Source organism: Pseudonaja textilis, chromosome Z (assembly GCF_049901715.1).
Source record: "Pseudonaja textilis isolate UNSWEBS1 chromosome Z, rPseTex1.2, whole genome shotgun sequence".
NCBI classification, from domain to species: Eukaryota; Metazoa; Chordata; class Lepidosauria; order Squamata; family Elapidae; genus Pseudonaja; species Pseudonaja textilis.
Genome location: NC_142008.1, coordinates 2,526,147 through 2,553,646, shown reverse-complemented (window position 1 = coordinate 2,553,646; position 27,500 = coordinate 2,526,147). Strand labels below are relative to the sequence as shown.

Sequence of the window (27,500 nt, the reverse complement as noted above, 5' to 3'; positions counted from 1 at the left end):
CTATACCATTTCAGACAAATGGTTGTGTGCAGCGGTAGGATTTAATTTTTTTTTACTACCGGTTCTGTGGGCGTGGCTTGGTGGGCGTGGCAGGGGAAGGATGCTGTAAAATCTCCAGTCAGAGGTGGGATTTGCCGGTTCTCCGAACTACCCAAAATTTCCACTACCGGTTCTCCAGAACTGGTCAGAACCTGCTGAATATACCACCTCTGGTGGTCTGGAATCTTTTCCTGAAAACCTTCAGCGTTGAAGCGCTCACAACTTCTGGAGGGAAGACCTTCCACTGATTAAATTCTTCTCACTGTTAGGAAAATTTTTTTCTTGGTTCTAGGTTACGTCTCTATCCATTTTTTCTTGTTTTGCCTTCAGGTACTTTGGAGAATTAGATGGACCCCCCTCTTCTTTGTGGCCACCTCTCAAATATTGGAAGACTCGTGTGACCCCCAGTCCTCCTTTTCATTAAAGTAGACATACCCAATTCTTGCAACCGCTCTGTACATGTTTTATCTTTCCATATCCTAATCATCCTTTTTGCTCTTCTTGGCACCCTTTCTAGAGCCTCAATATTTTTTTCTGTATCATGGTGACCAAAACTGGATGAAATATTCCAAGAGTGTTTTTACTACGGTACTATAATATGGTATTAACATTTCAGGTGATTTTATTCTATCCTTCTGTTAATGCAACCAAGAACTGTTTTGGCCTCTTTGGCAGCTAGAACACACTGCTGGCTCACATTTAAGTTATTTCCACTAGGACTCCAAGATCCCTCTTGCAGTTACTAAGATTGAGCCAGGTACCATCCATTCTATACCTCTGCACTCGGTTTCTCCTGCCTAAGCGTAAAACCTTATTTTTCTCCTGACTGAAATGCATTTCTTGGATAGGGCCCGGTGTTCAAGTCAGTTGAGATCCTTCCGGATCTTGAGCTTGTCTGCTGGGGTGTTAGCGATTCCTGATAGCTTGGTGTCATGTCATAGAATAGAATGGAATGGAATGGAATGGAATGGAATAGAATAGAATAGAATAGAATAGAATAGAATAGAATAGAATAGAATAGAATAGAATAGAATAGAATATATGGAATGGGATGGGATGGGATGGGATGGGATGGAATGGAATAGAATAGAATAGAATAGAATAGAATAGAATAGAATAGAATAGAATAGAATAGAATGGAATGGAATGGAATGGAATGGAATGGAATGGAATGGAATGGAATGGAATGGAATGAATAGAATAGAATAGAATAGAATAGAATAGAATAGAATAGAATAGAATAGAATAGAATAGAATATACGGGATGGGATGGGATGGGATGGCATGGCATGGAATGGAATAGAATTAGAATAGAGTAGAGTAGTAGAGTAGAGTAGAGTAGAATAGAATTAGAATGGAATAGAATAGAATAGAATAGAATAGAATAGAATAGAATAGAATAGAATAGAATAGAATAGAATAGAATAGAATAGAATAGAATATATGGGATGGGATGGGATGGCATGGCATGGCACGGCATGGAATGGAATAGAATTAGAATAGAGTAGAGTAGTAGAGTAGAGTAGAGTAGAGTAGAGTAGAGTAGAGTAGAGTAGAATAGAATTAGAATGGAATGGAATGGAATGGAATGGAATAGAATAGAATAGAATAGAATAGAATAGAATAGAATAGAATAGAATAGAATAGAATAGAAATCTTTATTGGCTACGTGTGATTGGACACACAAGGAATTTGTCTTGGCGTAAATACTCTCAGTATACATAAAGAAAAGGTACATTCGTTAAGAATCAAGAATCATAACGTACAACACTTAATGATAGTTATAGAGTACAATCAACAATCAAATCATATACTAATGTATTGAGATCCTCATCTATCCCCTCATCTAACTCACTGATGAATATATTGAAGAGTGCTGGGCCTAAGACAGAGTCTTGGGGTTCACCACTGCATCCTTCCCTCCATGTACATGCAGTTCCATTCAGGATCACACACTGAGTGTGGTTGGTCAGCAAGTTATGAATCCATCTGGTGGTCATATTGTCTATCCCTCATTTTTCTAGCTTATCAAGAAGTAGGTTGCGGTCTACTTTATCAAATGCCTTGCTAAAGTGCAAGTAAATTATTTCCCCATCTTTTCACTGGTCCACTCATTTTGTCACATTGTCATAGAATGCAATAAGATTTGTCTGGCATGCTATATTTTTGAGAAACCCATATTGGCTTATGCTTATGACTTTGCTTGGTTCTAGGTGTTTTCAGATCGCTTGCTTGCTTGCTTATTTTTTTTCAGGATTGGTATCTGGGGAAATCCTGAAAAAGATATTCAAGCAACTGATCTGTGAACACCTAGAGACAAGCAAAGTTATAACCAGTAGCCATCATGAGTTTGTCAAAAGTGGATCATGTCAATCTTATTGCATTCTTTGACAAAATGACCAAAGGAAAATGCAGATTAAAATTTAAATGTTCCTCTGCCAAATGCTGCATACTTAATACAGGTAGTCCTTGTGACCACAACTAAGCCCCAAGTTTCTGTTGCTGAGACATTTGTTAAGTGAATTTTGCCCTATTTTATGACTTATCTTGTCATAATTGTTAAGTGAACCACAGCAGTTGTTAAGTGATTCAGACAATTGTTCGGTGAATCTGGCTACCCCATTGACTTTGCTTGTCAGAAGATTGCAAAAGGAGATCACATGATCCTGGAACATTACAACCATCATATATATGATTCATATATGTCAAACGCCTGAATTTTGACAATGTGACCATGGGGATGTTGCATTGGTTGTAAGTGTGAAAAATAGTCATAGACACTTTTTTTCAATGCCACTATAACTTTGAACAGTCACTAGCTGTTGTTAAGTTGAGGCTACCTGTACATAAAAGCTAAAGGAAAAACACACATGTATGTCAATAAAGCCTAGAATAAATATCTCTTTTTAGTTTTACCTCTAACAAAAGCTGCTGAGTTTATTTATCATCTATCAATACATTTGTGCAAATTTTACCTTTAACAGTCAATACAGCTGAAGTTTTCTGATCTCCACAAATACAGGTGTAACGTCCAGCATCCTCAACTTCTAAATTGCGGATTACCAACTCAGCGACAGATGCTTCCTGTCTCAATTTGTATTTGTCCCCTTTTAATTTTTTTCCTTCCTTCATCCATTCCACAGGAGCAGCTTTGGTGAGCTCACAATGCAACACGGCTGTTTCATTTTCGACGGCTGCCACATCCTTCAGTTCCTGTTTGAATTGGGGAGGTAGGGCTGAAGGACATAAGAGAGAGGAGTGAAGATTGTCCGGGGGTAGATGGACTTTGGACAAAGTTTGGTCAGAGGTAAGGAAAAGGAATCGATGTAAGAAAAAAATAGAGTATGTCCTTCTCTTCCTTTCTTTATATTTTTCCCTTCCTGCCTTTCTCACTGTTGTCCTTCCTTCCTTCTTTCCCTTCCTCCCGCCCTTCCTTCCCTGCCTCCTTCTTTCCTTTTCCTTCCTTCTTTCTATCCTTCTTCCTCCTCCCATTCTCCCTGTCACTTTTCCTTCCTTCCTTCCTTCCTTCCTTCCTTCCTTCCTTCCTTCCTTCCTTCCTTCCTTCCAACTTTGATAGACAAACCACAAGACATCAACAAACAAGACAAAAAACCCACAGATTTGCCAAAGGCAGAACTCGAGATAAATTGATTTACCGCGGACTGCCAGATCCGCAGTGGTTTTCTGATCACCACAGACACAGGAGTATTCTCCAGCATCTCCAAGACCAAGGTTATGGATCACACACTCTACCACAGGGCCTTCCTGCTTCAGGCTGTATTTGTCATTTGCACGCAGCGTCTTGTGTTTCTTTTTCCATTCCACCGTAGCCGTTTTTGTCAGCTCACACTGGAGAGTAATAGTTCCACCTTCTGTAGCTTCTTGGTCTTCCAGACCTTTCTTGAACCTTGCAGGGATGGCTGGAGGGGTTCAGAAGGAAGAAAGCAGGTGAATACCCAGATGTTGAAGAAAAGGATCCATTTGTAGGCCCCATGGATCATTCTCCCCCTTTTCTTCCAAACTCAACAGCAAGCACTTCATTAGCTTGAAGTGTCTTCTAGAAGACCTCCAAGGTCCCTTCCAAACGTGTAACAGTAGTCCTTGACTTACAGTTCATTCAATGATTATTTAAAGTTACAACAGCACCTAAAAAAGTGACTTATGGCTGACTTCCACACATATGAATGTTGAAACATCCCCATGGTCTTGCGATCAAAATTCAGACGCTTGGCAGCTGACATATATTTATGACCTGTGATGTGCCCCAGGGTCATGAGATCACTTTTTGTGAACTTCTGACAAATAAATTCAATAGGGAAGCCAGATTCACTTAATAACCGCATTACTAACTTTCAGTGATTCGCTTACAAATTGTGGCAAGAAAGGTCGCAAAATGGAGCAAAACGCACTTTACAAATGTCTCACTTAATAACAGAAATTTGGGGCTCAGTTGAGATTGTAAGTCGAGGACTATCCGTATTCTTTTATTCCATCTTGATTTGAAGCAGCAAAATAATTTAATATCTTTTTTATTTACCTAAAAGTAAGGAGAGGTGCCCCATGTATAAAAGAATCACTTTATTTACGTAGTTGTCAACTTGCGACCCCAGTTGAACCCAAAATTTATGTTACTAAGCAGGTAGTTGAAAATGCATTTTACATTTTACAACCGTTCTTGCCAAAGTTCTTAAGGGAATCACTATAGTTGTTAAGTTAGTAACACCGTTGTTCACTGAATCTAGCCCAATTGACTTTGCTTGTCAGAAGTCCCAAAAGATGATCACATGATCCCAGGACATGGCAACCGTCATAAATATCAGTTGCCAAGTGTCTGAATTTTGATCATGTGTCCACAAGGATGCTGCAACAGTTAAAAGTGAAAAACAGTCATAACTCATTTTTTCAGTGACATTGAATGGTCATTAAATGAATGGTTGTAAGTCAAGAACTACCTATAATGAGGAATGATCTGTTGGCAGGTTACTAGAGTTGAAATCTTTGTACAATCCTTGCCTTTAACAGGTCTGAACCAGTTTTTATCAGAATTCATATTCATCAAAAAGAGCCTGTTGTATTATTTTAAACAACCAGAAACATTAATCAAAGGCACTCTTAGTTTCCAAAAACTTGTGTCCCCATCAGCTCCAGATTGTAAAATTGCATCAGACACAAGAAAACCACAAAGCTCAGAAAGCACCAAGAATTACATAGTTCAACCCCGCGCTACAAACATTCTCTTTTATCGATCTTACTCAGCCTCCAAGGGCTGCAAAGAACTTTTGACTTCTTTCTTATACCTAAGATGACCAGAGAAACTTAGATGCCCTCCTCGCTTTCCATCTATTGGATTTGACTACAGGAAACAAAACGTTTTATGTACCATTCACCCTTAAGAAAGCTGAAGTCTTCGAATCGCCGATGGTGCAGCTGTAATCCCCAGTATCGGCCATTTGCAAGTGGTGGACCACCAATTCAGCAACCACACCTTCCAGTTTCATTTCATATTTGTCACTGGGCTTCAAAACCTCACTTCCCTTCCACCATTTCACAAGGGCAGGAGTTTTGGTCAGCTCGCACCGAAGAACGGCAGCGCCATCTTCAGCAGCTTCGAGGTTCTTCAGGTTGACTTTGAAACCTGGAGGTAACACTGGAGAGAGTAAATAGAACATTTGAGGTCATCCATCCTCACAGCTAGAATAAACCCATGAGATTCCTCTTAAGGGTTATGTATGGAATCACTTGCAGGTAAGTCCTCGACGTATGGTCACAATGAAGGCCCAAAACTTCCATTGCTAAGCAGGACGGATGCTAAGTGAGTTCCGCCCCATTTGATGACCTTTCTTGCTGCAGTTGTTAAGTGAATCCCTGCAGTTGTGGAGCTAGTCACATGGTTGCTAAGTGAATCTGGCTTCCCCCAATTGTTACAAGGTCTCAAAAAGCAATCACGTGATCCTGAGACTTAAAACCGTCATAAATGTGAACCAGTTGCCAAGAATTTTGATTTTGATCACGTGATTGTTGGGATGCTGTAATTATTGTAAACGTGGAAAATGGTCATAGGTCAATTTTCAGTGCTGTTGTAACTTTGAATGGCCACTAAACAAATGATTATAAGAACTATCTGTACGCTCCTAATCCACACTCCAACAGCAGACATAAATTTTCCTGCTTTTCTGCTAAAGTGGTACAATTAAATGGTCTAGATCGGTATTTCTCAACCTTGGAAAGTTTAAGATGAATGAACATGAGCTCCCAGAATTCCCCAGAGGGGATGCTGGACTAGATAATCTTAATGGCTCTCTTATAACTCTAAGATTCCAACTGCAAATTAAAAGAATGGGAGCTCAGGTTGTAACAGAAAGCAATAGATACAGAAGCTGGTGAAAAAAATGAACCCACTCAAATTGTGGATTGTTTCCAAAAGTGGCCTAAAACTCTAAAGAGATACCAAAGATGATAGGGTCCTTGGTGCTTTTGGGGCTTGGTGGTTTTCTTGCAGACGTTTCATGACCAAACTAGGTAATATCATAAGCCCCAGCACTGGTCACTTATCACTCATCACTTAGCGCTGATGATGTTACCTAGCTGTGTCATGGAACATCTTCAAGAAAACCAACAAGCTCAGAGAGCATTAAGAAGTTCACAGTCTTCCTCCTTCCCCTCCTCCCCTCTGCATACCCCCTTCCCTTCTAGCACTGATGGAATTCTCTTGGGTCATGAAACATTTGCAAGAAACCACTAACCTCAAAGAGCACCAAGAACCTCACAGTTCTCCTTCTCCTCTTCCTCCTACTCTGCATAAACCCTACACTCCCTCCTAGCACTGATGACGTTCCCTAGTTGTCATGAAACAACTGCAATAAAACAACCCAGTTCAGTGAGCACCAAAGATCACACAATTCATCTCTAAGCTACAGATATTCTCAAAGAATATCGCCAATACCTACTTTTAATCAGAAAGGGGTAAAAAAGAGAGAGGTGTCCTATATTTACCCTGCACAGTGACAGTGGCTGATGTGGTCTGATCTTCACAAATACAGGAATATTCTCCCGCATCCTCTTCAGTCACATCCTGGATTGTAAGTTCTGCAACGTTTTCTTTCTGTTTGATTTTGTATTTTGCACCTGGTTGGAGCATCTGTGCATCCTTTCTCCAATCCACCATGGCAGTTTTATTTAAGGCACAGCGCAGAATGGCCGTTCTTCCTTCCAGGACCTCTTGGTTTTTGAGTTCTTCTTGGAAACGCAGAGGTAGAGCTGTGGAGCATAACACCAACAGAGTATAGATTGTTTTAAATTTCAGAGTTTTGAGATTTCCAGCAAGGGAGCTTTTTCAAGAATGCAACATGAAAAGAACTCAACCATGAGCATCTGAAGGGTGGAGCCAGCTGGGATTGTGACACAATTTGCATAATGCACGACATCACCACTGCTATTTGCATGATGTCATGGTGGAAATGATGATAACATCGTTGTACAAATGCAATTTCCAGTTTGAAGCTGGTTGTCCTGTTGCATGCTAAAAATCGACATCCTTTTTATTGTTTTTATTGCTATTATAGTTTTAGAATGATTTTAATGTTTTAATCATATTTTTAAACTGAAGTGATGAAGGAAGGGGGAGGAAGGGAGGCAGTGGTGGGATTCAAATTTTTTTACTACCGGTTTTGTGGGTGTGGCTTGGTGGGCATGGCAGGAGAAGGATACTGTAATATCTCCAGTCAGAGGTGGGATTTGCCAGTTCTACGAACTACTCAAAATTTCCGCTACCAGTTCTCCAGAACTGGTCAGAACCTGCTGAAAATCACTTCTGGAGGGAGGGAGGGAGAGAGGGAGGGAGGGAGGGAGGGAGGAAGGAAGGAAGGATAGATAAATGAAGAGGAAGAAAGGATAAACAGGAAGGAATGATTGCAACTATACAGATATTGGATGGATGGATGAATAAATCATAAATGGATGGATGGATGGATGGATGGATGGATGGATGGATGGATGAATGAATGAATGAATGAATGAATGAATCCTAAGAGCACATTTTCAGCTGAGATGTTACTTTCTTATTTAAAGATCAAAATAAATTTGAACCTGCAAATGTATACCATAAAATACAATAGCAACGTTCTGCTTTTCTATACCATTTGGGTTCCATCAAACATTTTAGATGAAAAAAAACCACATTTTTTTCCTAAAACATTATTCCTCCAGTTTTTATTTATTTATTTATTTTTATTTGTCGATTGCTTACAAGATAATAGATATAAGTAAAAACATAGTTATGAATACATGGATACATATAAGAGAAATAAAAATAAAAAATAAAAGAAACAATTAGTTAGCAGAATTCACACTTTTTGCTGCCTTACCAAATGTTTTTTACAAAGTGGGTCTTTATAAAGCAGACAGGAAAGACATAGGCATTTTTCTCTGAACAAATAACTCAGTTGGAACTAGCACACTGAATGGGTCCAGAAATAGATATATAACTGCAAGCAACAATAGTACAAAAACAATTCAAAAATCAGAAGTTTAGGAAGAGAAATAAATAAAATACTTCCAAAATCGGAAATAAAAATAGCATTTCAATGGGTCTCATGGAAAAAAATCTTTAAGAAGAAAGAAGATAAAAGAAGGCAAAAACCACCTGATAAAATAGAATTAAAAAAGAAGAAAAGAAAGTTACATGGATACCTTTAGGAAGGAAAATAAAGAAATGGATTAAAATATATTTAAAAGAACAAATGTAGAGATGCAATGCAAAATATCCTTTGGAATTGGCTCAAATTCTGGGCTAAATTGAAAGTTTTACAAGGAATTTCCAATGTTATACAGTATTTTGCAGTGTTTAGTCTCGGAATGTTGGAGAAGAAGGTATAGGATTAATATTGTATTAGGAGAGCCAATCTTCATATTCTCCTTTAGCCACAAAGATCATTCTGAAATTCTCCAAATAGAAAGAAGGTGGGATATAAAACTAACCAATCAATAAATAAATATGCATTTCTAAAATGTCAACATCCTTCTTAAAATGCAGTGATCAGAAATGAATGTGCTAAAGATATGGTCTGCCCAATAGAAACTAGAAAGGAATAATACCTTGTTATATACTGTGAGCTAAGGTTAGAATGTCTTTAGAACTGAAAAATCAACATATTTTTGAGAGGTGGTAAATTAAAAAAAGAATATATATTTCATTGCAAGATATGTCTTACTTCTGATATAATAATTCTGTGAAACCTGTTTTGATTCAGAAGACATTAATATGAGAGCCAGTAAGGTGTAGTGATTAAGGTGTTAAGGCTAGAAACCATGGCAAATTCTAGTCCAGCCTTAGGCATCAAAGCTAACTAGCTGATTTTACCCCAATCACCATGAGATGGTGAGTTTTAGTTCCGTCTTTGGCATGAAAGCCAAGTGTATGAGTTTCAGCCAATCAGCAGGAGATTGTGAGTTCTAGTTCTCTCTTAGGCACGAAAGGCGACTGGATGGCTTTGGGTCAAATCATCAAGAGTTGGCGAGTTCTAGTTCCGTCTTAGGTATGAAAGCCGACTAAGTGACTTTGGGCCAGTTCCCCCGCCACTCTCTTTCCCTCCCTCCCTCCTTCTCTCTCTGCCCATCTCACAGGTTGTTGTGGTGGAGAAAATAGGAGCAGGAAGGAATATTATTATTATGTATATTTGCCACCAGAAATTAATATGTCCCTGTGTCAAAAAGCATAAAAATTCTCTGTGGGAACGCACAGATTTGCACAATCAAGAAATTTTAGCATGTTGCGATAACTATTAGCAAAGACTGCATATTGTTATGTGAGACAAGGAGAAAAGAGATCACACTGGAATTTTGCACAATCAAGAAGATTTTGTCTAGAGAGAAATATCTTAATGAAGGTTTGCAGAAGATATTAAGAGAGGAGAAATGGTAGCATAACCTTAGGAAGTTGTAAGAAAGAAAAAAATTTGTGGCACGTGAAAAGATAAAAGCTATCTCCTGACTTGAGCTATTTTCAAAGGCCTCCCACATTGTGGGAGATACTTTCAGCCTGTAAAAATCTGCCTTCAGAACCTGAAAGTATTGTGCAGTTAGGATTTCCAACATGGAGATGGAGTCTTTTCTTTGCAAAGTAAATACCCATCATCAAACCAAGAACACAGAGTCTGAAGAAGTTGTTAAGTACATAACATGGTCCAGATGTCATGGGACCAAAACTTGCCTAGGAATTTTGGGACTGTAGCCTCAGCTCTTCTGGAGAACATCAAGTTGAGAACCTCATGTTGGGGAACATCATGGGGCAAAGCTTAAGGACCGTCTGAGGGTCTCAAGCAGACAGCTCAAATCCCGATAAGAACTAACATTACCAAAATAATTGTAATCCCAATCAGCCAAAGTGTGACACTCTTGTTAACTTTGGACACAAACAGGGTTACTTGACCAAGTAACCAACATGAAGACAAGACATCAAAACATCGCAATGCACTTCCGGTTTGAAGTCTCTTCGGCGACAGACAGAAATCTGCGATTGTGCACAGTTTCAGTCTGGGCTCGCTGCTGGAACGCCCCGAGCTGGATGGTTTCGGGGCTAAGCCACCCCATAGAGGTGGTGAAGAGGGGGGAGACTGCCAGCAGGGTTGAGGAGAGCTGCATCTCTCCTCCCCAGCTGGCATTACTCCCTTTCCCGAAAGCGGTTGCAGCGGTGGTCAGAAATGTCCACCACAAAGGAGAATTCGACTGGAAAAGAATGTGCAGGAGGAAGATAAGAAGTGAAAGTTTTGGCTGACTGGGTTAAATTGTAAAAGCAACAACTAAGGTACCCTGGAATTTAAACTTACAAAAAATAACATTGCTCCCAAAGAAGAGTCGGAAGCAGCGAAGGAAAATGAAAAGGGAAAGGTTTGGGTTTTTTTTCTTCTCTCTCCTTCCCTATACTGACAACTAAGAGACTTAAATAAGAAATTGGAAAAATCCGCTTTGACATCAATAGGCAATTAAACTGAAAATAAAACAAAATGCCAAAGGGATAATAAAGATTTCTGGACACTACAATAAAATTGTAACCCCAGGAAGAGAAAGTGGGGGAAAAAAGAGCAAAAAGAAACAGCTTGCGTGTATTTGGATTACTTGGTGATCTTTGGATTCTTGGTTATTACATTTGAATGACTAAAATTAATCGGGTGGTTGTTTAAAAATTTATACAATTGCACCACTCCTGGATCAATTGAAAATGGAACTTAAAAAGTACAAAGAAGATGCACAAGAAGGGAGAAGTTCCTTTGGCTTTGTTTTTCAATTCTTAGAAATGGAGATTTAGAACTATGAGAAACAATAAGAAACGTCTGCAAAACAAGAAGACTGAGACAAAGAAGAAGCCATCTTTAATGAACAAGTAATTCTATATGGGGAAGAAAAAGGAAAGGGGGGAAAGAGCATGGAGAATTTAAGATTTAAAAAAACAACCAAAGAAAAGAAAAATAATTCGAAAAATAAGTATAATACTGGAAAGCAACAGAAAAGGGGAATACAGAAGAAAGAAATAGAGGTAGAGAGACAAGGGGGTAAAAAGGGGAGAGAGAAGAAGAGAGGGAAGAAGGAAAGGAAAAGAAGTTACAAAGGACCGGAGCAAGATATAGAGAAACAGGACCTATTTAGAGATAATGGGTGAAAAACTAACTGAAAAAGGGATTCTGTAAAGGCACATAAGACTGTATTGTTATATTAGTAATAGAAATAACTTTAGAAAATTGGAAACAATGTATGATTAAAATGAGAGATAAAATAGTTAGTGTAACTTAGTGAAATGTTTGTTAATAAAATAAGTGAAATAAAATAAATGAGAAAATTGAATTAGGAAGGGATGGGAACATTTTAATTAGTTAATGTTTTATAAAATATAAGTGAAGGGGGGGAATTAATTATGGAAAGCTTATAACTGTTCCCATGGAAGTATGATATTTAATTGAAAAGCAATGTTAAAGAAGTTAAGATTTTAATGAATATTAATATTAATGATAGAATTGAATTGGAATGGAATGTGTTGTTTTAATTACATATATTTATAATTTTTTCTTTTTTTAAGAATATAGTGTGTATTTTAAGAATGTACCAAGCAGAATCCAAATGGAAGTTATGTATTATATTGAATGTTATAACTTTAGGGTATATATTGAAGCCTAAATAAGAGTTAAATGGATAAACTTAAAAGATATAAAGGCGTCATACTCCAATCAGTAACTACAGGAGAAATTTTGTTTAATGAGAAAAGATAATAGATAATTGAAACAGGACAGACAAAAAATACAAATATAATGATTTGAATTGAGATGAGATAATTAAAATAAAATTGAGAAAATTAAAAGAGGGGAGAAGCTATGCAGAAAATGTAAAATAGTAATAAGATATGGAATAGAATATAAAAAATGAGCATGAACTTGAATTTGTGTCTGTACAAAGAAATGTAACCCGGGATTACGCTACTTTCAAAAAAGATGTTTTACTTGTATTTTTTTTCTTTTTGTGAAAACTCAAATAAAATTTACAAAAAAAAAAAAAGACATCACAACGCAAATCACACAAGATGATTAATACAACAGACTATGGAACAACTGATTACCATGAACAGTCAAGACGGCTGTGGTCTTCTGATCTCCACACACACAGGAGTAATCTCCCGTGTCTACCACCTTCAGATCTCGAATCAACAACTCGGCAACAGGACCCTCCTGCCTCATTCTGTATTTATCACTTGGCTTAAGCGTTTGTGACCCTTTCTTCCACTGGACCTCAGCCCCAGCTTTAGACATCTCGCAGTGGAGGGTAGTGGTGGCATCTTCAACAGCTTCCCGGTTCTTCAGCCCTTCTTTGAAAAGAACGGGCAGAGCTGAGAAGGTGGCAACAAGGACAGAGATGAAAGGTAAGCATGAAGGACAACAAGATGGAAACCACAGGACATCATACAAGCATGGAAGTCCTACCACTCAAAGGCAGCAAAACAAGAACTTATAGATTGGGAGAACATGGTACACTAGACATTTTTTGTAAAATTATTGTCTAGGAGGATGCTATTCAGGGACACACTGAGAAGACAAATAATGGTGTGATATTTAAAGCATATGGACATTTTAGACATTCCAAGTTTACCCAAGAAAGATTCTGTTCTTGATTCCTTGAGGTCCTTCTTTACTTAACTGTAGCGATTCTGAGTTCCAAGCATTAGAAAAGTGGTTGAACATATATACAGTATTTTAAGTTGGGTAGTAGCTATGAAGTTAGCATTTGTTATGGATTTATCTGAATTACATATATTTATTTGTAATATATATATATATTTCTTAATTTTTCGCGGGTACTTACATGTATGGTATTCAGCTTTGTTTGGGTATTTTCCCATGTCATTGTAGTTGTGCTTTTAAAGACGAACACAATACAGAAGCCTGATGATAGCAGATGAGATTCTACCGAAACGTTGCTACAACTTTAAAAGCACAACTATAATGACATGGGAAAATACCCGAACAAAACTGAATACCATACATGTAAGTACCCGTGAAAACTTAAGAAAACAAATATACATACATACATACATACATATATATGTTTGACAGAAGATATTAGAAACACCGAAGCAGAACACAGCAAACACCAAGAGCAATAAACACAGACCAAGACTCCCAACCAATCAGGATGAAGAAAAAAAAAACATTCTGGCTAGCCCCAAATTTAAAACTGAAACCACTGTAAGTCTGATTCACAGACGAACACAATACAGAAGCCTGATGATGGCAGATGAGATTCTGCCGAAACGTTTCTACAACTTTAAAAGCACAACTACAATGACGTGGGAAAATACCCGAACAAAGCTGAATAACTAACATACATACATACATACATACATACATACTTACATACATACATACACATGTCTTCCTCGTCCATAACTGAAGCCCTTTGAAGGCCGTAAATTGAGGGAAGTTCTTATGAACAATATGACAATCTCAGCTCTTAACAAGAAGAATCTTAAAGGTTTGGATATCTTCAGAAATAAGAAAGATGGCTTTTTTAAATTAAAAGATTAAAATGTGATTGATGGATAAGCTCTGCTGATATCTACCTAAGCTGGGTGATTCTCTGAGATAGTTGATGAAAGATTGTCACTGTCAGCATATATAGTCTGACACAAAGATTAGGACTTCAGGAGAAACTAAAAGACTGAGAAAGACCAGGAGATCAAAGGAACCAACAGAATAAATATATATATGGAGAGATAAAAGTTTACCCTTGACTTCTAAAGTTGCTGTGGTTTGCTGTTCTCCAGATATACAAGCATAGATTCCAGAATCTGTTACTTCCAAGTTCTGGATCACCAGTTCAGCAATTTTTCCTTCGTGTTTCATTTTATATTTGCTTCCTGACTTAAGGATCTTGTGTCCTTTCTTCCACTCTATGGGGGCAGAGATTTTGTTCAGCTCACACTGGAAAGTGGCAACCTTGCCTTCCATAGCTTCTTCATCTTTCAAGGATTTGATGAAGAGGACCGGCAGGGCTAAAGAATGAAGAAGTCCATCAGGGTTAGTTAGGAGCTCCAACAACTCCTTCCTTAGCAAACATTTGGGTTAATTAATCACAACGCATAATTCAACCTAATCATATACCTTAATGGATTATTGTATGAGGTCTGTCTGATGCCTGATGATTGCCATCTTGTCAGACTACAGAAACTTGGAAATTACCATTTTAATCTTCAATTTATAGAATTTGTAATCTGGAATTCTTGCAAGTGTGGCTTGACTTTATCATTTGATGCAAAAATTGCAGGAGACAATGGAAGGTGTATTGGTCTTGAGAATACAGGTAGTCCTCAATTTACGACAATACTTCAGCCCAAAATTTCTGTGCTGAGTTGTTCAGTGAGTTTTGCCCCATTTGATGACCTTTCTTCCCACAGTTGTTATGTGAATCTGGCTTCCCTGTTGACTTTGGTTGTCAGCAGATCACAAAAGGGGATTGCATGAGTCCGGGACACTGAAACTATCATAAACATCTGTCGGTCCAAATTTTGATCATGTGACCGTGGTCGTAAGTGTGAAAAATTATCTTTAGTCACTTTTTTCAGGGTCTTGTAACTTCGGATACTAAATGAATGGTTGTAAATTGAGGTCTACCTGTACCAGCGATACTATGGATCCCAATGCATAGAATGAATTAAGGAGAATGAGGGCTGATGGTTAGATTAGATCAGGGTTCCCCAACCTTGGTAATTTCCAGTGGTGTAGACTTCAACGCCCAGAATTCCACAGCTGGCAGGAGTGTTGATGAGACTTCTAGGACCTGAAATCTACACACTTAAAAAATTGCCAAGGTTGGGAAACGCTAGATTAGACCACTGAGATAGGGCTAGTTTTGTAGTTATAATTTCTGACATCTGATTCTTTAAAAAAAAATAGGTAGACATTTGCCTCCCGTTTCAAATGGACTGTATAGAGAGGATGCCATTAATTGCAGTACACCTAATTTCAGTTCAACAGTTTTATACTCATTTAGAACATAAATATAGAATCATCGAGTTGGGAGGGGTTTTGGTGTTTGCCATCTATCTCAATAATACCATTCTGAACAAATGGCTGTCCAATCTCCTCTTGAAAATCTCCAATGATGGAATAATCACAATTTTGGAATTAAACCATTCCACTGATTCATTGTTCTCACTGTCAGGAAATTTCTCCTTAGTTCCAGGTTGGATCTCTCCTTGACAAGTTTCTATCTGTTACTCCTTGTCCTGCCTTTTGGTGCTTTGGAGCATAGTTTTGACTCCCTCTTCTTTGTGGCAGCCTCTCAAATATTGGAAGATGCTATCATGTCACTGCTAATCCTTCTTTTCATTAAACTAAGATAAAAGGGTAAAGGTTCCCCTCGCACATATGTGCTAGTCGTTTCTGGCTCTAGACATTCATTAAACTAGACATGCCCAATTCCTGCAACCATTCTTCATGTGTTTTAGTCTCTAAACCCCTAATCATCATTGCTCTTTTCTGTATTCTTTTCAGAGTCCCAACATCTTTTTTACATCGTAGCAACCAAAATGGATGGAAATATTGTGGTCTTACCAAGACATTATAAAGTGGAGTTAACACTCCTCGTAATCTTGATTCTATTCTTCTATTAATGCAACTGAGGACTGTTTTTTGGCAGCTGCAGCACATGGCTGTCTCGTGTTTAAGTGGATAGTCTACTAGGACATCTATTGCTCAAAGAGTTTAACTTTGAAACTGTTAATGCCATTAACAGGGATTAGTAGAATATTATTCATTATTCATTAGTTGTATTGTTTGAATTGATAGAATCAAGATCATATGAGGTGTTAACAACACTTTATAATGTCTTATTAGGACCACACTTGGAGTATTATATCCAGTTTTGGTTACCACAATATTAAAAAAAATGTTGAGACTCTAGAAAAAGTGCAGAGGAAAGCATCAAAGATGACTAGGAGACTGGAGGTTAAAACAGTTGCAGGAATTTGATATGGCTAGCAATCTTCCAATATCTAAGGGGTTGCTACAAGGAAAATGGGGTCAACCTATTCTCCAAGGCATCTGCTAGTCAGACAAGAAGTATTAGATGCAAGGTTATCAAAGAGAGAACCAATCTAAAACTCAGGAGAAATTTCCTGACAGTTAGAACAATTAATCGGTGGAACATCTTGCTTCCAGAAGTTTTGGGTGCTCAATCACTGGAGGATTTCAAGAAGAGACTGGACAGCCATTTCTCTGAAATGGTATAGCGTTTCCTGCCTGAGCAGGGGGTTGGACTAGGTAACCTCCAAGGTCCCCTCAAACTCTGTTATTCTGCATTCTGAATTGCTCTGTGGCAGCTGATTTCCAGGGCAAGTTTAAAGGTCTTCTCACTGTAGCTCCTGCAAACTTTTGGATGTCCCAAAGGAATGTTGAGGAAAAGGTGTTGTGACCTCTTCCTTTGGAAATTGAAAGTTTTTAAAGACAAGACACTGTTTATGAGACTCCAAGATTGATGATGACTACTCAAAGATTGGTTTAAGAAGAAGAAGCAAGTTAGCTGCATAAAGATAAGCTGTGGTACTGAGCTTCACTGGAGAACACTAGAAAACATAAGATTTTAAGATACAGTGACTTAAGGGTGACATGTATATTTTCTTTACCATTTATGGTCAATTTAGCTGTAGTCTTCTGGGCTCCACATTTGCAAGTATAATCTCCAGAATCAATGACATCCAAGCTTTGGATCACCAGTTCAACACAAGGACCTTCCTGTTTTAATTGGAATTTTCCATCTGGTTTTAGCAGCCTAGATCCCTTGTACCATTCCACAGTTGCTGCTTTATTCAGCTTACATTGGAAAGTGGTAGATTCCCCTTCAATCCCTTCCTTGTTTTTTAGTTCTTCTTGGAAAAACACGGGCAGTGCTGAAAGGACGTGACATGGAGAAAGACAGGATCAAAAATTGCTGAATGGATTAGATCTCAATGGATAAAACTCTTGCGACATTTGAAACATACCGAGGGGTCGGGGGGAATCAAGAAAACTAAAACAAGGTTTATGAAACTTCGGAGAAGATCCTGCTTATGAAACTACATTAAAAGTGATTGTATTTCGGGCGATCGATGAAAGAACCCAGCTACCAGGAGCAACCAAGAAAGCCAAAGAAGGTCAGTTGCAAAGGCTTATTACCATTCACTTTCAAAGTTGCTTTGGTCTTCTGATCCCCGCACATGCAAGTGTAACTTCCAGCATCTGAGACCTCCAGATCTTGGATGGACAGCTCAGCAAAGCGTCCTTCTAACCTCATTCGGTACTTCTCACTTGGTTTCAGTACTTTTTCATCCTTCATCCACACGACCAAATCTACCGCTTTGGTCAACTCGCAATGCAGAGTGGCAGTTCCACTTTCGGTCACCTCCTGGTTCTTCAGTTGAGTTTTGAATTGCGCAGCCACGGCTGAGGGACACAGAAGGAGAAGATACCACATCAACAGCAACAAGTTATGGGGAAGACTATCTTTCATACACATGATGTCCAAGTGTGACACCCCTGGATTACCATCTGGTGTGTTCTCAACAGTTGCTACCAATTCCAACTTTGGAAGGTGGTCCTCAAAGCAGACTTCTCCTAAGGTTGAAAGTTGAATGTTTGCAAGACAGAATTGTTTGGAGAGACAGGATTCAGGCTTGCTTAAAGTGGACACAAGGACTATTTTCAACTGCTCTACTAATACCAATGCTCAGAAATCATCTGTAAAGCACCATTTCCTATCAAGCTAAAAAGGAAAGCAGAGATCCTGAGGCCAGAAAGACACAGAAGGTCAAGGCAAAAGAGAGTAAACCAGATGGTCAAACTTTGAAAAGACACAAATATAGGGGTGGTAGGAATATCTCCACAAGATAAACAAAGCTGTGCTTTGATTTGGCTTTTTTTACCATTCACAGTTAAGACTGTGGTCATCTGTTGGTCTCCAGAAATGCAGGTATAATCTCCAGCATCTTTCAGGTCCAGATCATGGATTGTCAACTCAACGATTGTGCCTTCTTTCTTCATTCGGTATTTGCTGCCTGGCCGTAAAGTTTTTTGTCCTTTCAACCACTCCACCGGAGCAGGTTTATTTAATTCACAGCAGAGAGTAGCTACTCCACCTTCCAGACCTTCAGCCTTCTTCAGTTTTTCTTTAAAACTGACAGGTGTAGCTGGAGGATGAAGGGTTAGAGACAGAGATATGGAGCATGTGCAAAAATATATGATCACTTACCAATATTAGAGTCAAGTTATATTATAAATGAGACCAAATCAGCAATTGCATTAAATGTAAAGAAAACAAATAGAGCTTTGATTGCAGCCATTTGACCACCCACTTTAGACAACCTTGTTTCTAGCCCCAGAACACAGGCAGGCAGCCACGAGGAACTGTTGGGACAATGCAGGGTGGCAGAGAAACCTTTTCGAAGCAACTGACTTAAACAAGAAAAAAGCAGTCCTTTACATTGGGAAGAGGGGGGAGGGAGAGAGGGAGAGAGAGAGAGAGGTGATAGAGATAGACAGATGATAGATAGATAGATAGATAGATAGATAGATAGATAGATAGATAGATAGATAGATAGATAGATAGAGGTGGGTAGGTGGATGCTAGAAAAGATAGATATGAGAGAGACAGAAGGATAGAGGGAGGGGTGATATAATGGCATGGGAGACAGAGGGAAAGCTGCAGATTGGAGAATCAGCAGGTAAAAGATATCTCGACCCACCGAAAGAAAAAGAACATGAGAAGCAGTACAGAAGGAACCCTCCCTAATTTTGCAGTTGGGGAGAAATATTTTGAGGTTTGCAAAATTCTGTTCATGTAACCTTACAATACAGATAGTTCTTGGTTTACAATCATTCTTTTAGTGACCCTGCAAAGTTACTTACAACTGCACTTATGACCCTCATAGCATCTCCAAAATTCAGGCCTTTGGCAACAGGCATATATTTATGATAGTTGCAGCATCCCAGGCTCACATGATCACCATTTACACCCTTCCCCCAAGCACAATCAATGGGTGAATCAAATCATGAATCACACAATTTGCTTAACAATCGTGTGATTCACTTAACAACTGCGGTGATTTGCTTAACAACTGTTAGGATTGTAAGTCACCTAACAGTTAGTTGGGTTGGAATATATATAACCAGGATAGACATTTTAATACTGTCTCTTTAAGAGAATGCTAAAAGTGTAACTGGGTGTGGTTCCTCAAACGGCCATAAGATGGAGCCAGAAACCTGGGTTGTTTTGGTCCTGTTCTGTTGTTCTGTAGACTGTTGCTGATCATAGTTGGATTTGATGTAAGTCTGTTACTGAACTGTTTTTGATGCTGGACTTTGTTACTGGATTATCCCTGGATTAAAACCTGACTGCTTTAATTGTGAATGACTTGGACTGCTTGTTTGGACTTTGCTTAAACGTTTATTGGAAGTAAAAACCTACATTTTACTATACAGTGTATCTGTGTACTAGTTGTGTGTTATTCTTCACCACTCTCGCTACGTCTCCCTGTATGCGCTCATTCTCCTAACAGGGAATTACCTCAACACTGGTTATGGGCCCAGGCCATGCCAGGCTCAGATAACTGAGAGTTGGTGTGAATGCACAGTACTGTATACAGACGGCTGTTTACTGTTTAATTGTGGGTTACTATCCTGGTAAAGATGGCACAAGACCCTTCAACAAGTCTATCACTGATAACCCAGTTGGATGGAACAAACTATGTTTCCTGGTCTATGAAGTGCAGTCTACTTCTGCGTAGAGAAGGGTTATGGAATGCAGTTTAGAATCCACCGGATGTAAATGCTTGGGATCCAGAAAATGAGGACGATGCCAAGAAGCTTGCTGACTTTAAAACAATGAACGAGCTCTTTGTATAATTGGACTAACACTGAGTGAACAGCAGCTAGTCCATATTCGTGGAGAAGAGTCTGCTGCTAGGTGTTGGGAGAATTTGAAGGGGATTTATGTTCGTGACAGTGTAGGTGCACACATACATCTTACATGTAAACTGTTTAGAGCACATCTTCTGAAAGGTGGAGATACGTTAGCTCATTTGAACTTCATGAAAACAACTTTTCAAGAGTTACATGAAAAAGAACTGATATTTTCAGAGCTGCATCAAGTTTACATTATTCTTTCCTCATTGGATGAAAGTTATGATGATTACGTATCTTCACTGGAAGTCCTAACCAGAGATGAACTGACATTGACTGACATAACTGGAAGGTTGTTAGAAAAAGCAAGAAGATGACTGGATGGGACCAACTGAGGAAGGAACAACCACAAGAAGAGGATTTGTGTTCAACTGCCTATACTGTTAGGAAATGTTTTTTTCTTGTGGGACTAGGGGACATATAGCTAGATTCTATAAGAAGGGAAAACAACAGAATACTGGTAATCACCAGAAAGCTAAGAAGAATGTTAGTTTAGCTATATCTAGCAATTTAACTGTAAACCATGATTTGTGGTTGTTCATAGTAGAGCATTGCAGTGTATTACTAAAAATAGAGGTTTGTAAAGATGTCCATGAGTAAACAATATGTATCATCGGCAAATGGATGGAAAATGAAATCATCTGATGAAGGTACTGCTTATTGTTCTTGTGTAAACAAGCATTTAAATATGTTATATGTACCTAAACTGAAATTTAATTTGTTATCAGTAAGGGCTTTAGTTAATATTGATTATGTAGTAACCTTTAGGGGAGATAACTGTATAATAGAGAAAGAGGGTAAAAGTGTTACTGCTACTTTAGAGAATGATTTATATGTGATACATGATGACCAGTTGCAGATGGCTAACTCAGTTTATAACAATGTTAAGCCACATGATGAATGTATACATTTACTGCATAGACGTCTGGGGCACATTAATTTCAAAATGCTCAAACAAACTGTTGAATTGTCAGAGGGAGTAAAATTGAAATCCAGTAGCAAGTATTTAAACTGTAATGCTTGTAGCCAAGAGAAAAGCAAGGTTATTCCTGCAAACAGACTGAATGGGTTTAAGACCAAAGAACCTTTAGAGGTTGTGTTTGCAGACATAACTGGTCCTAAGAAACCTAGTTTGGGAGGTGCCTGCTATATTTTGAGTATAATGGACCATTACTCACGACACGGTTTCTGCTATCTCAAGAAAAACAAAACAGAAACATTCCAACATTTCTTTAACTGGCTAAGATTTGCAGAGAGAAAAATGAGGAGTAAAGTAATTACTTTAGTTACTGATAATGGGACTGAGTTTGTTAACAAGAGATTCCAAACAATACTGAAATTGGCTGGTATTGAGCATAAATGTTCTGCACCTTACAGACCACAACAAACTCATTTGTAGAATGAAGAGGGCAAACATAACAAGCCATGGCTCGCACTATGTTATCTGATTCAGGTTTACCTGAAACACTGTGGGGTGAAGCCATAATGTGTAGCAATCATGTGTTAAACAATGTAGTTAACACAACAACTGTAGAATTGCCATTCACCTGTTGGCATGGCAGAAAGCTAAATTTAAGTTACCTACACACATTTGGAGCTCCAGCATGGGTGCATATTCCCTCATAAGTAAGAATGAAAGGGCAACACAGGGCTAAGAAATTATTTTTTGTAGGTTACGAGGCCAATCATAGATCGTTTAGATTTTGGGATCCAGGCACAGCTCCAGGCACAGCTGTAGCGTTAGTGCAAAATTTTTTGAGAATGTTGGGTGGAATAAACTGGAACAGGAATCCAGCAATGATGTTATTATTGACACCAAAGTAGTCCCTAAAAATGAAATAAGTAAACCATGAATAGCCATTAAAGAGGAAGAACAGGCACAGGAGGAAGTAGGAGAACGGGCACAGGAGGAACAGGTGACTCCACCAGTTAGCCCTGTATTACCAAGACGTTCAACCTGAGTAACACGACCACCTGATAAATATCAGGCTAGTATTGTATGCCAAGTGAGTACAGTTCCAAGTAACTATGATGAACTAAAACTGTATCCTGCTAAGGATCGGCTGCTTGGTAGGAAGCAATGGATAAGGAACTGAAATCCTTACAAAGGTTGGAGATATACGAAAATGTTAAGTTACCATCAGGTAAACATGCCATAGGGTGTAAATGGATTTATAAACTGAAGACAGGTATGGATGGGACTGTCACCCATAAAGCCAGGTTAGTAGCACAAGGGTTCAATCAGACAGCAAATGACTATGATGAGGTGTTTGCACCTAGTCTGAAGGCTACTACATTACGGGCAGCATTAGTGTGGGCAGCTAAGGGGAAATACATTATAAATCATTTAGATGTAGAGATGGCATATCTGTATGCACTGTTGCAACACACTATATATTTAAAAAACCTCTAGGTATCAAAAATGATAATACAACTGATTGCTGGAGATTGAAAAAGTCTTTATGGCTTGAAGCAATCAGGATATGAGTGGAATCAGTGTATAGTTAGGGAATTAACTAAGATAGGTTTTGTAGCTGGCATGGCTGATCCATGTTTGTTTAAAAAAGAAAGTGATGGTGTAATTTCATTGTTGCTATTGTTTACTGATGACATAGCATTAATCACCAAAACTGAACAAGAAGCTACTAAAATAATGTAACTGTTAGAGAAGAAATCTAAGATAAAACAGTTAGGTGAAATTAAACAATATCTTGGTTTAAAGATAGATAAAACTGGGGAGGATACAAGATCTCACAGGTAGATAAAATTAGCCAATTACAAAAGAATTTAAAATGGAAAATGGAAACACCGATGAGCCAGGAGTTTAGCCATAGTAATGTTCAAAGTCCTGTTTTTGATAAGATTGGTAGTTTATCTTATCTCAGTAATTGGTCAAGGCCAGATATAGCATACTGTGTTAACCAATTAGCTAGATTTAACACTGAGCCAACTGAAAGGCTCTGGAAAGCTGCTAAGCGTATGTTAAGATATCTGAAACAAACAATGCATTACGCATTGTATTTGGAGCCTAAAGATGAACTGAGTTTAACTGCATATGCCGATGCAAGTTTTGCTACGGACATAAATACACGAAAATCTACATCAGATACTGTAGTAGTATTGGGAAAGGTGTTGATTGGATGGAGGTCTATTCGACAGAGACATTTAAATTTGTCAACAATGGAGGCTGAATTCTTATGTTTGTCTTTATTATGTACAGATTTAGTTTATTATAAGCAACTATTAATTGACATGGGAATTGATGTAACAGATTCTATTGTTGTTTATGAAGATAACCAATCAGCAATACAAATGGCTTCAAATATTGCTGTTAAGACAAGACCAAAACACACAGATTTAAGATATTTAAATGTGAGACAATGTGTGCAAAGTAAGATGTTAAGCTGGAATACTGTATGTCAGAAAATAACATCGCAGATCATTTTACAAAAGCTCAAGGCTCTGTAAAGCATAAGGCTTGCTGTGAGGATTATGGACTTAGAATGTAAGGTTGTATATATTGTCCTACCCAAAGGGGAGAATGTTAGGAATGTAAGTCACTTAACAGTTAGTTGGGTTGGAAAATATATAAACCAAGATAGACATTTTAATACTGTCACTTTAGGAGAATGCTAAAAGTGTAATTGGGTATGGTTCCTCAAATGGCCATAAGATGGAGCCAGAAACCTGGGTTGTTTTGGTCCTGTTCTGTTGTTCTGTAGACTGTTGCTGATCATAGTTGGATTTGATGTAAGTCTGTTACTGAACTGTTTTTGATGCTGGACTTTGTTATTCGATTATCCCTGGATTAAAACCTGACTGCTTTAATTGTGAATGACTTGGACTGCTTGTTTGGACTTTGCTTAAATGTTTATTGGAAGTAAAAACCTACATTTTACTATACAGTGTATCTGTATGCTAGTTGTGTGTTATTCTTCACCACTCTCACTACGTCTCCCTGTATACTTTCATTCTCCTAATGGGGAATTACCTCAACAACAACCCTAGCAAAAACAGTAGTAAAATTCGGCATGACTCCCATAACAGGTGCCTTGCTTATCAATGGAAATTCTGGCCTCAATTGTAGCCATGTGTCGAGGACTACCTGTAAAGATAGCCCTAGCAGGTGCTTCTTATCTGGACTACTTTGAAGAGTTAATGACCTAATTTTTAGCAAAAAGCAAAGAAAATAAGAAAGCAAAAAATTCGACGAAGGAAGTCCCAATGGTGCTTTTTCAAGAGGCAATGAACTTCCTTGTTTTTCTTTGAAGATACTTTGCTTCCCATCCAAGAAACTTCTTCAGTTCTGGCTGAACTATGGAGGATGGAAGGATTTATACAGGTAGTCCTCAACTTACAACAATTGATTTAGTGACCTTCAAAGTTACAACTGCTCTGAAAAAAGTGACTTATGACCATTTTTCATACTTTGCAGCATTCCCCGGTTCATGTTATCAAGATTCAGATGCTCAGTAACTGGTTCATACTTATGATTATTGCTGCATTCTAAGGTCATGTGATCAGCTTTTTCAATCTTTTGACAAGCAAAGTCAATGGGGAAGCCAGATTTGCTTAATAGGTTAATTTATCAACTATAGTGATTCACTTAACAACTGTAGCAAGAAAGGTCCTAAAATGGGTCAAAACTCACTTAAAATGTTTCACTTAACAACAGAAATTTTGGGTTCAACTATGGTCATAAATAGAAGACTACCATTATTCCTTGCAGTCTTCTGATTGTTAGAACTCTCTCTGAGAATCATTGAGGCCATTTGGGGGTTTATCTGTGCCCTCGGGGTCACTTGAATAGTGCAAATGGAGTGGAACCTTTTTGTTACTACTGAAAGGAGAGGAGATAGGTGGCGTCGTATCCGTCCCACTCTGTTGAGAGAGGGTTTTCAATCTTAATGTAGATGGTCTCTTTGACCCCTCTTTCAAATCAGTGGTCCTCGCTGTCCAGAATGTGGACTTTGTTGTGACCATTGTCTTTAAAATGCAGATGGACTGCAGAATCTGGTCCTGATGGGTTTGTTGTCCTATGTTGTGCCATGCGTTTGTGAAGTGTTCTTTTTTTCTTCTCTAATGAACAGATCTATGTATGTCTCCCTGTATTGTAAGCTCCACCACCCATTTGCACTATTCAGGTGCCCCGAGGGCACAGATAACTCCTGAAGTAGTCTCAATGATTCTCAGAGAGAGCACTAATGACCAGATGTGTGCAAGGAATATAAATCCTTCCATCTTCCAGCATTCAGTCAGAACTGAAAAAGCTTCTTGGATGAGAAGTGAAATCTCTTCAAGAAAAAACGAAGTCCAGTTGCCGTTTGAAAATACATCAACATGTCCTGGATGATTGAGAATCCCCACAGACATTTAGACGAGGAAAGGGCAAGTGAAGACGAGGAATGTATCCACCATCTTTCCCTACCGTGAACTTTGATCTGAGCTGTGCTCTGTTTCTCTCCCGCATCACAAGTATATTTTCCTGCATCCTCAGGTTGTGCGTGGTGAATCAGCAGCTCAGCCACACAGCCGTCCTTTTTCATCTCGTACTTCTCGCTCGCTCGAAGGAGAGTCACACCTTTCTTCCATACCACTTTGACCTCTGGCGTGGCGAGGACGCAGCGCAAAGTGACCGTCTCACCCTCTTTCTTTTCCACATCCTTAAGCTTTTCCTTAAAAATGGCAGGGGCTGCTACAAGGCACGATCAGGATAAGGGAAGGGGCAAAGTAAGGTTTTGGAGGAAAACTCGTACATGAGCTGATATGGCAACAGGAAGCAAACTGCATTTGTACATGGTTTTGGCAGCAGCAGAGTGCAATAAATGAATCTTTTAAATAAACAAAGCACCTAGCACTGATGATCTTATCTAATTGGATAATGAGACGTCTGCAAGGAAACAACCAAGTTCAAAAAGTACCAAGGACCTTAGTCCTTCCTCTCCTCCACCTACTGTCTATAACCCTCCCTCCCTTCTAGCACTGATGACCCAACTGGGTCATGAGATGTCTGAAAGAAAATGATCAAAGACCAAGGAAATGAGATATAATGAAACGAATGAGATATGAGATGATATGAGATTGAAATATAAAGTATGTGGTATGAGATTGAGAAATGAGATATGAGGTATGTCATAGAGATTTGAGGTATGAGATATGAGACATGGGGTATAAGATTGAGATATGAATAATGAGATATGAGGTATGAAATTGAGATGAGATAAAAGTTACAAGACATGAGATATGAGGTATGAGATATAAGATATAAGATATGAAATATGAGGCATAAGATTGAGTTATGAATGAGATATGAGGTATGAGGTATATATATGAAACTGAGAGGGGATACAAAATATGACATGAGGTATGAGGTATGATGTCTAAAATTGGGATATGAATGAGATGTGAGGTATGAGAGGAGGTATGTGAGATATGAGATTGAGATATATGAGGCATGACATATGGGATACTACATGAGGTATAAGATATGAGATTGAGATAGATATGAGATATAAGAGTTGAGATATGAGGTTTGAGATATGAGGTATGACATATGAGATGAGATAGGAGATAGGAGATATGAGAATCAGGTATCGTGAATGAGATATAAGATTGTGATGTGAGATATGAGATGAACATAAGCAACACTCAGCTGAATTGTACTCATCTAGTCCAGCCCTCGGTCCACCATTGTCCAAGCAATCATCTCAGCCTTTTCATAAAATCAAAAGAGACACTTGAGAAAAACCCTCTTTCTCTCGAGACCCTGAGATTATCCACCCAATTTTTCTCTATCCATCTCTGGGATGGAGAACTTCAGAAGACCATGAAGTCCAAAACCGCTTTCAGTACTGGCCAATGTTAGCAAAGGTCCCCTACCTGTCACTTCCACTCGCGCAGAAGTCTTCAGGTCTCCACTCTTGCAAATATATTCCCCTGCATCCGACAGCTTTGCATCCCGGATGACGAGCTCGGCCACAGGACCCCTTT

General features: G+C 38.6%; 1 protein-coding gene across 1 annotated transcript in view; it reads right to left on the bottom strand.

The window, feature by feature from the left end:
• OBSCN (obscurin, cytoskeletal calmodulin and titin-interacting RhoGEF) overlaps window positions 1–27,500 on the bottom strand; it is a 230,805-nt gene that overhangs the window by 144,271 nt on the left and 59,034 nt on the right. The window contains 11 exon segments of the mRNA XM_087917128.1: window positions 3,015–3,275; window positions 3,696–3,959; window positions 5,420–5,686; window positions 7,033–7,296; window positions 12,641–12,907; window positions 14,303–14,569; window positions 17,201–17,464; window positions 17,730–17,996; window positions 18,476–18,739; window positions 25,939–26,205; window positions 27,390–27,494. Coding sequence (XP_087773254.1) covers window positions 3,015–3,275; window positions 3,696–3,959; window positions 5,420–5,686; window positions 7,033–7,296; window positions 12,641–12,907; window positions 14,303–14,569; window positions 17,201–17,464; window positions 17,730–17,996; window positions 18,476–18,739; window positions 25,939–26,205; window positions 27,390–27,494 — 2,757 coding nt within the window.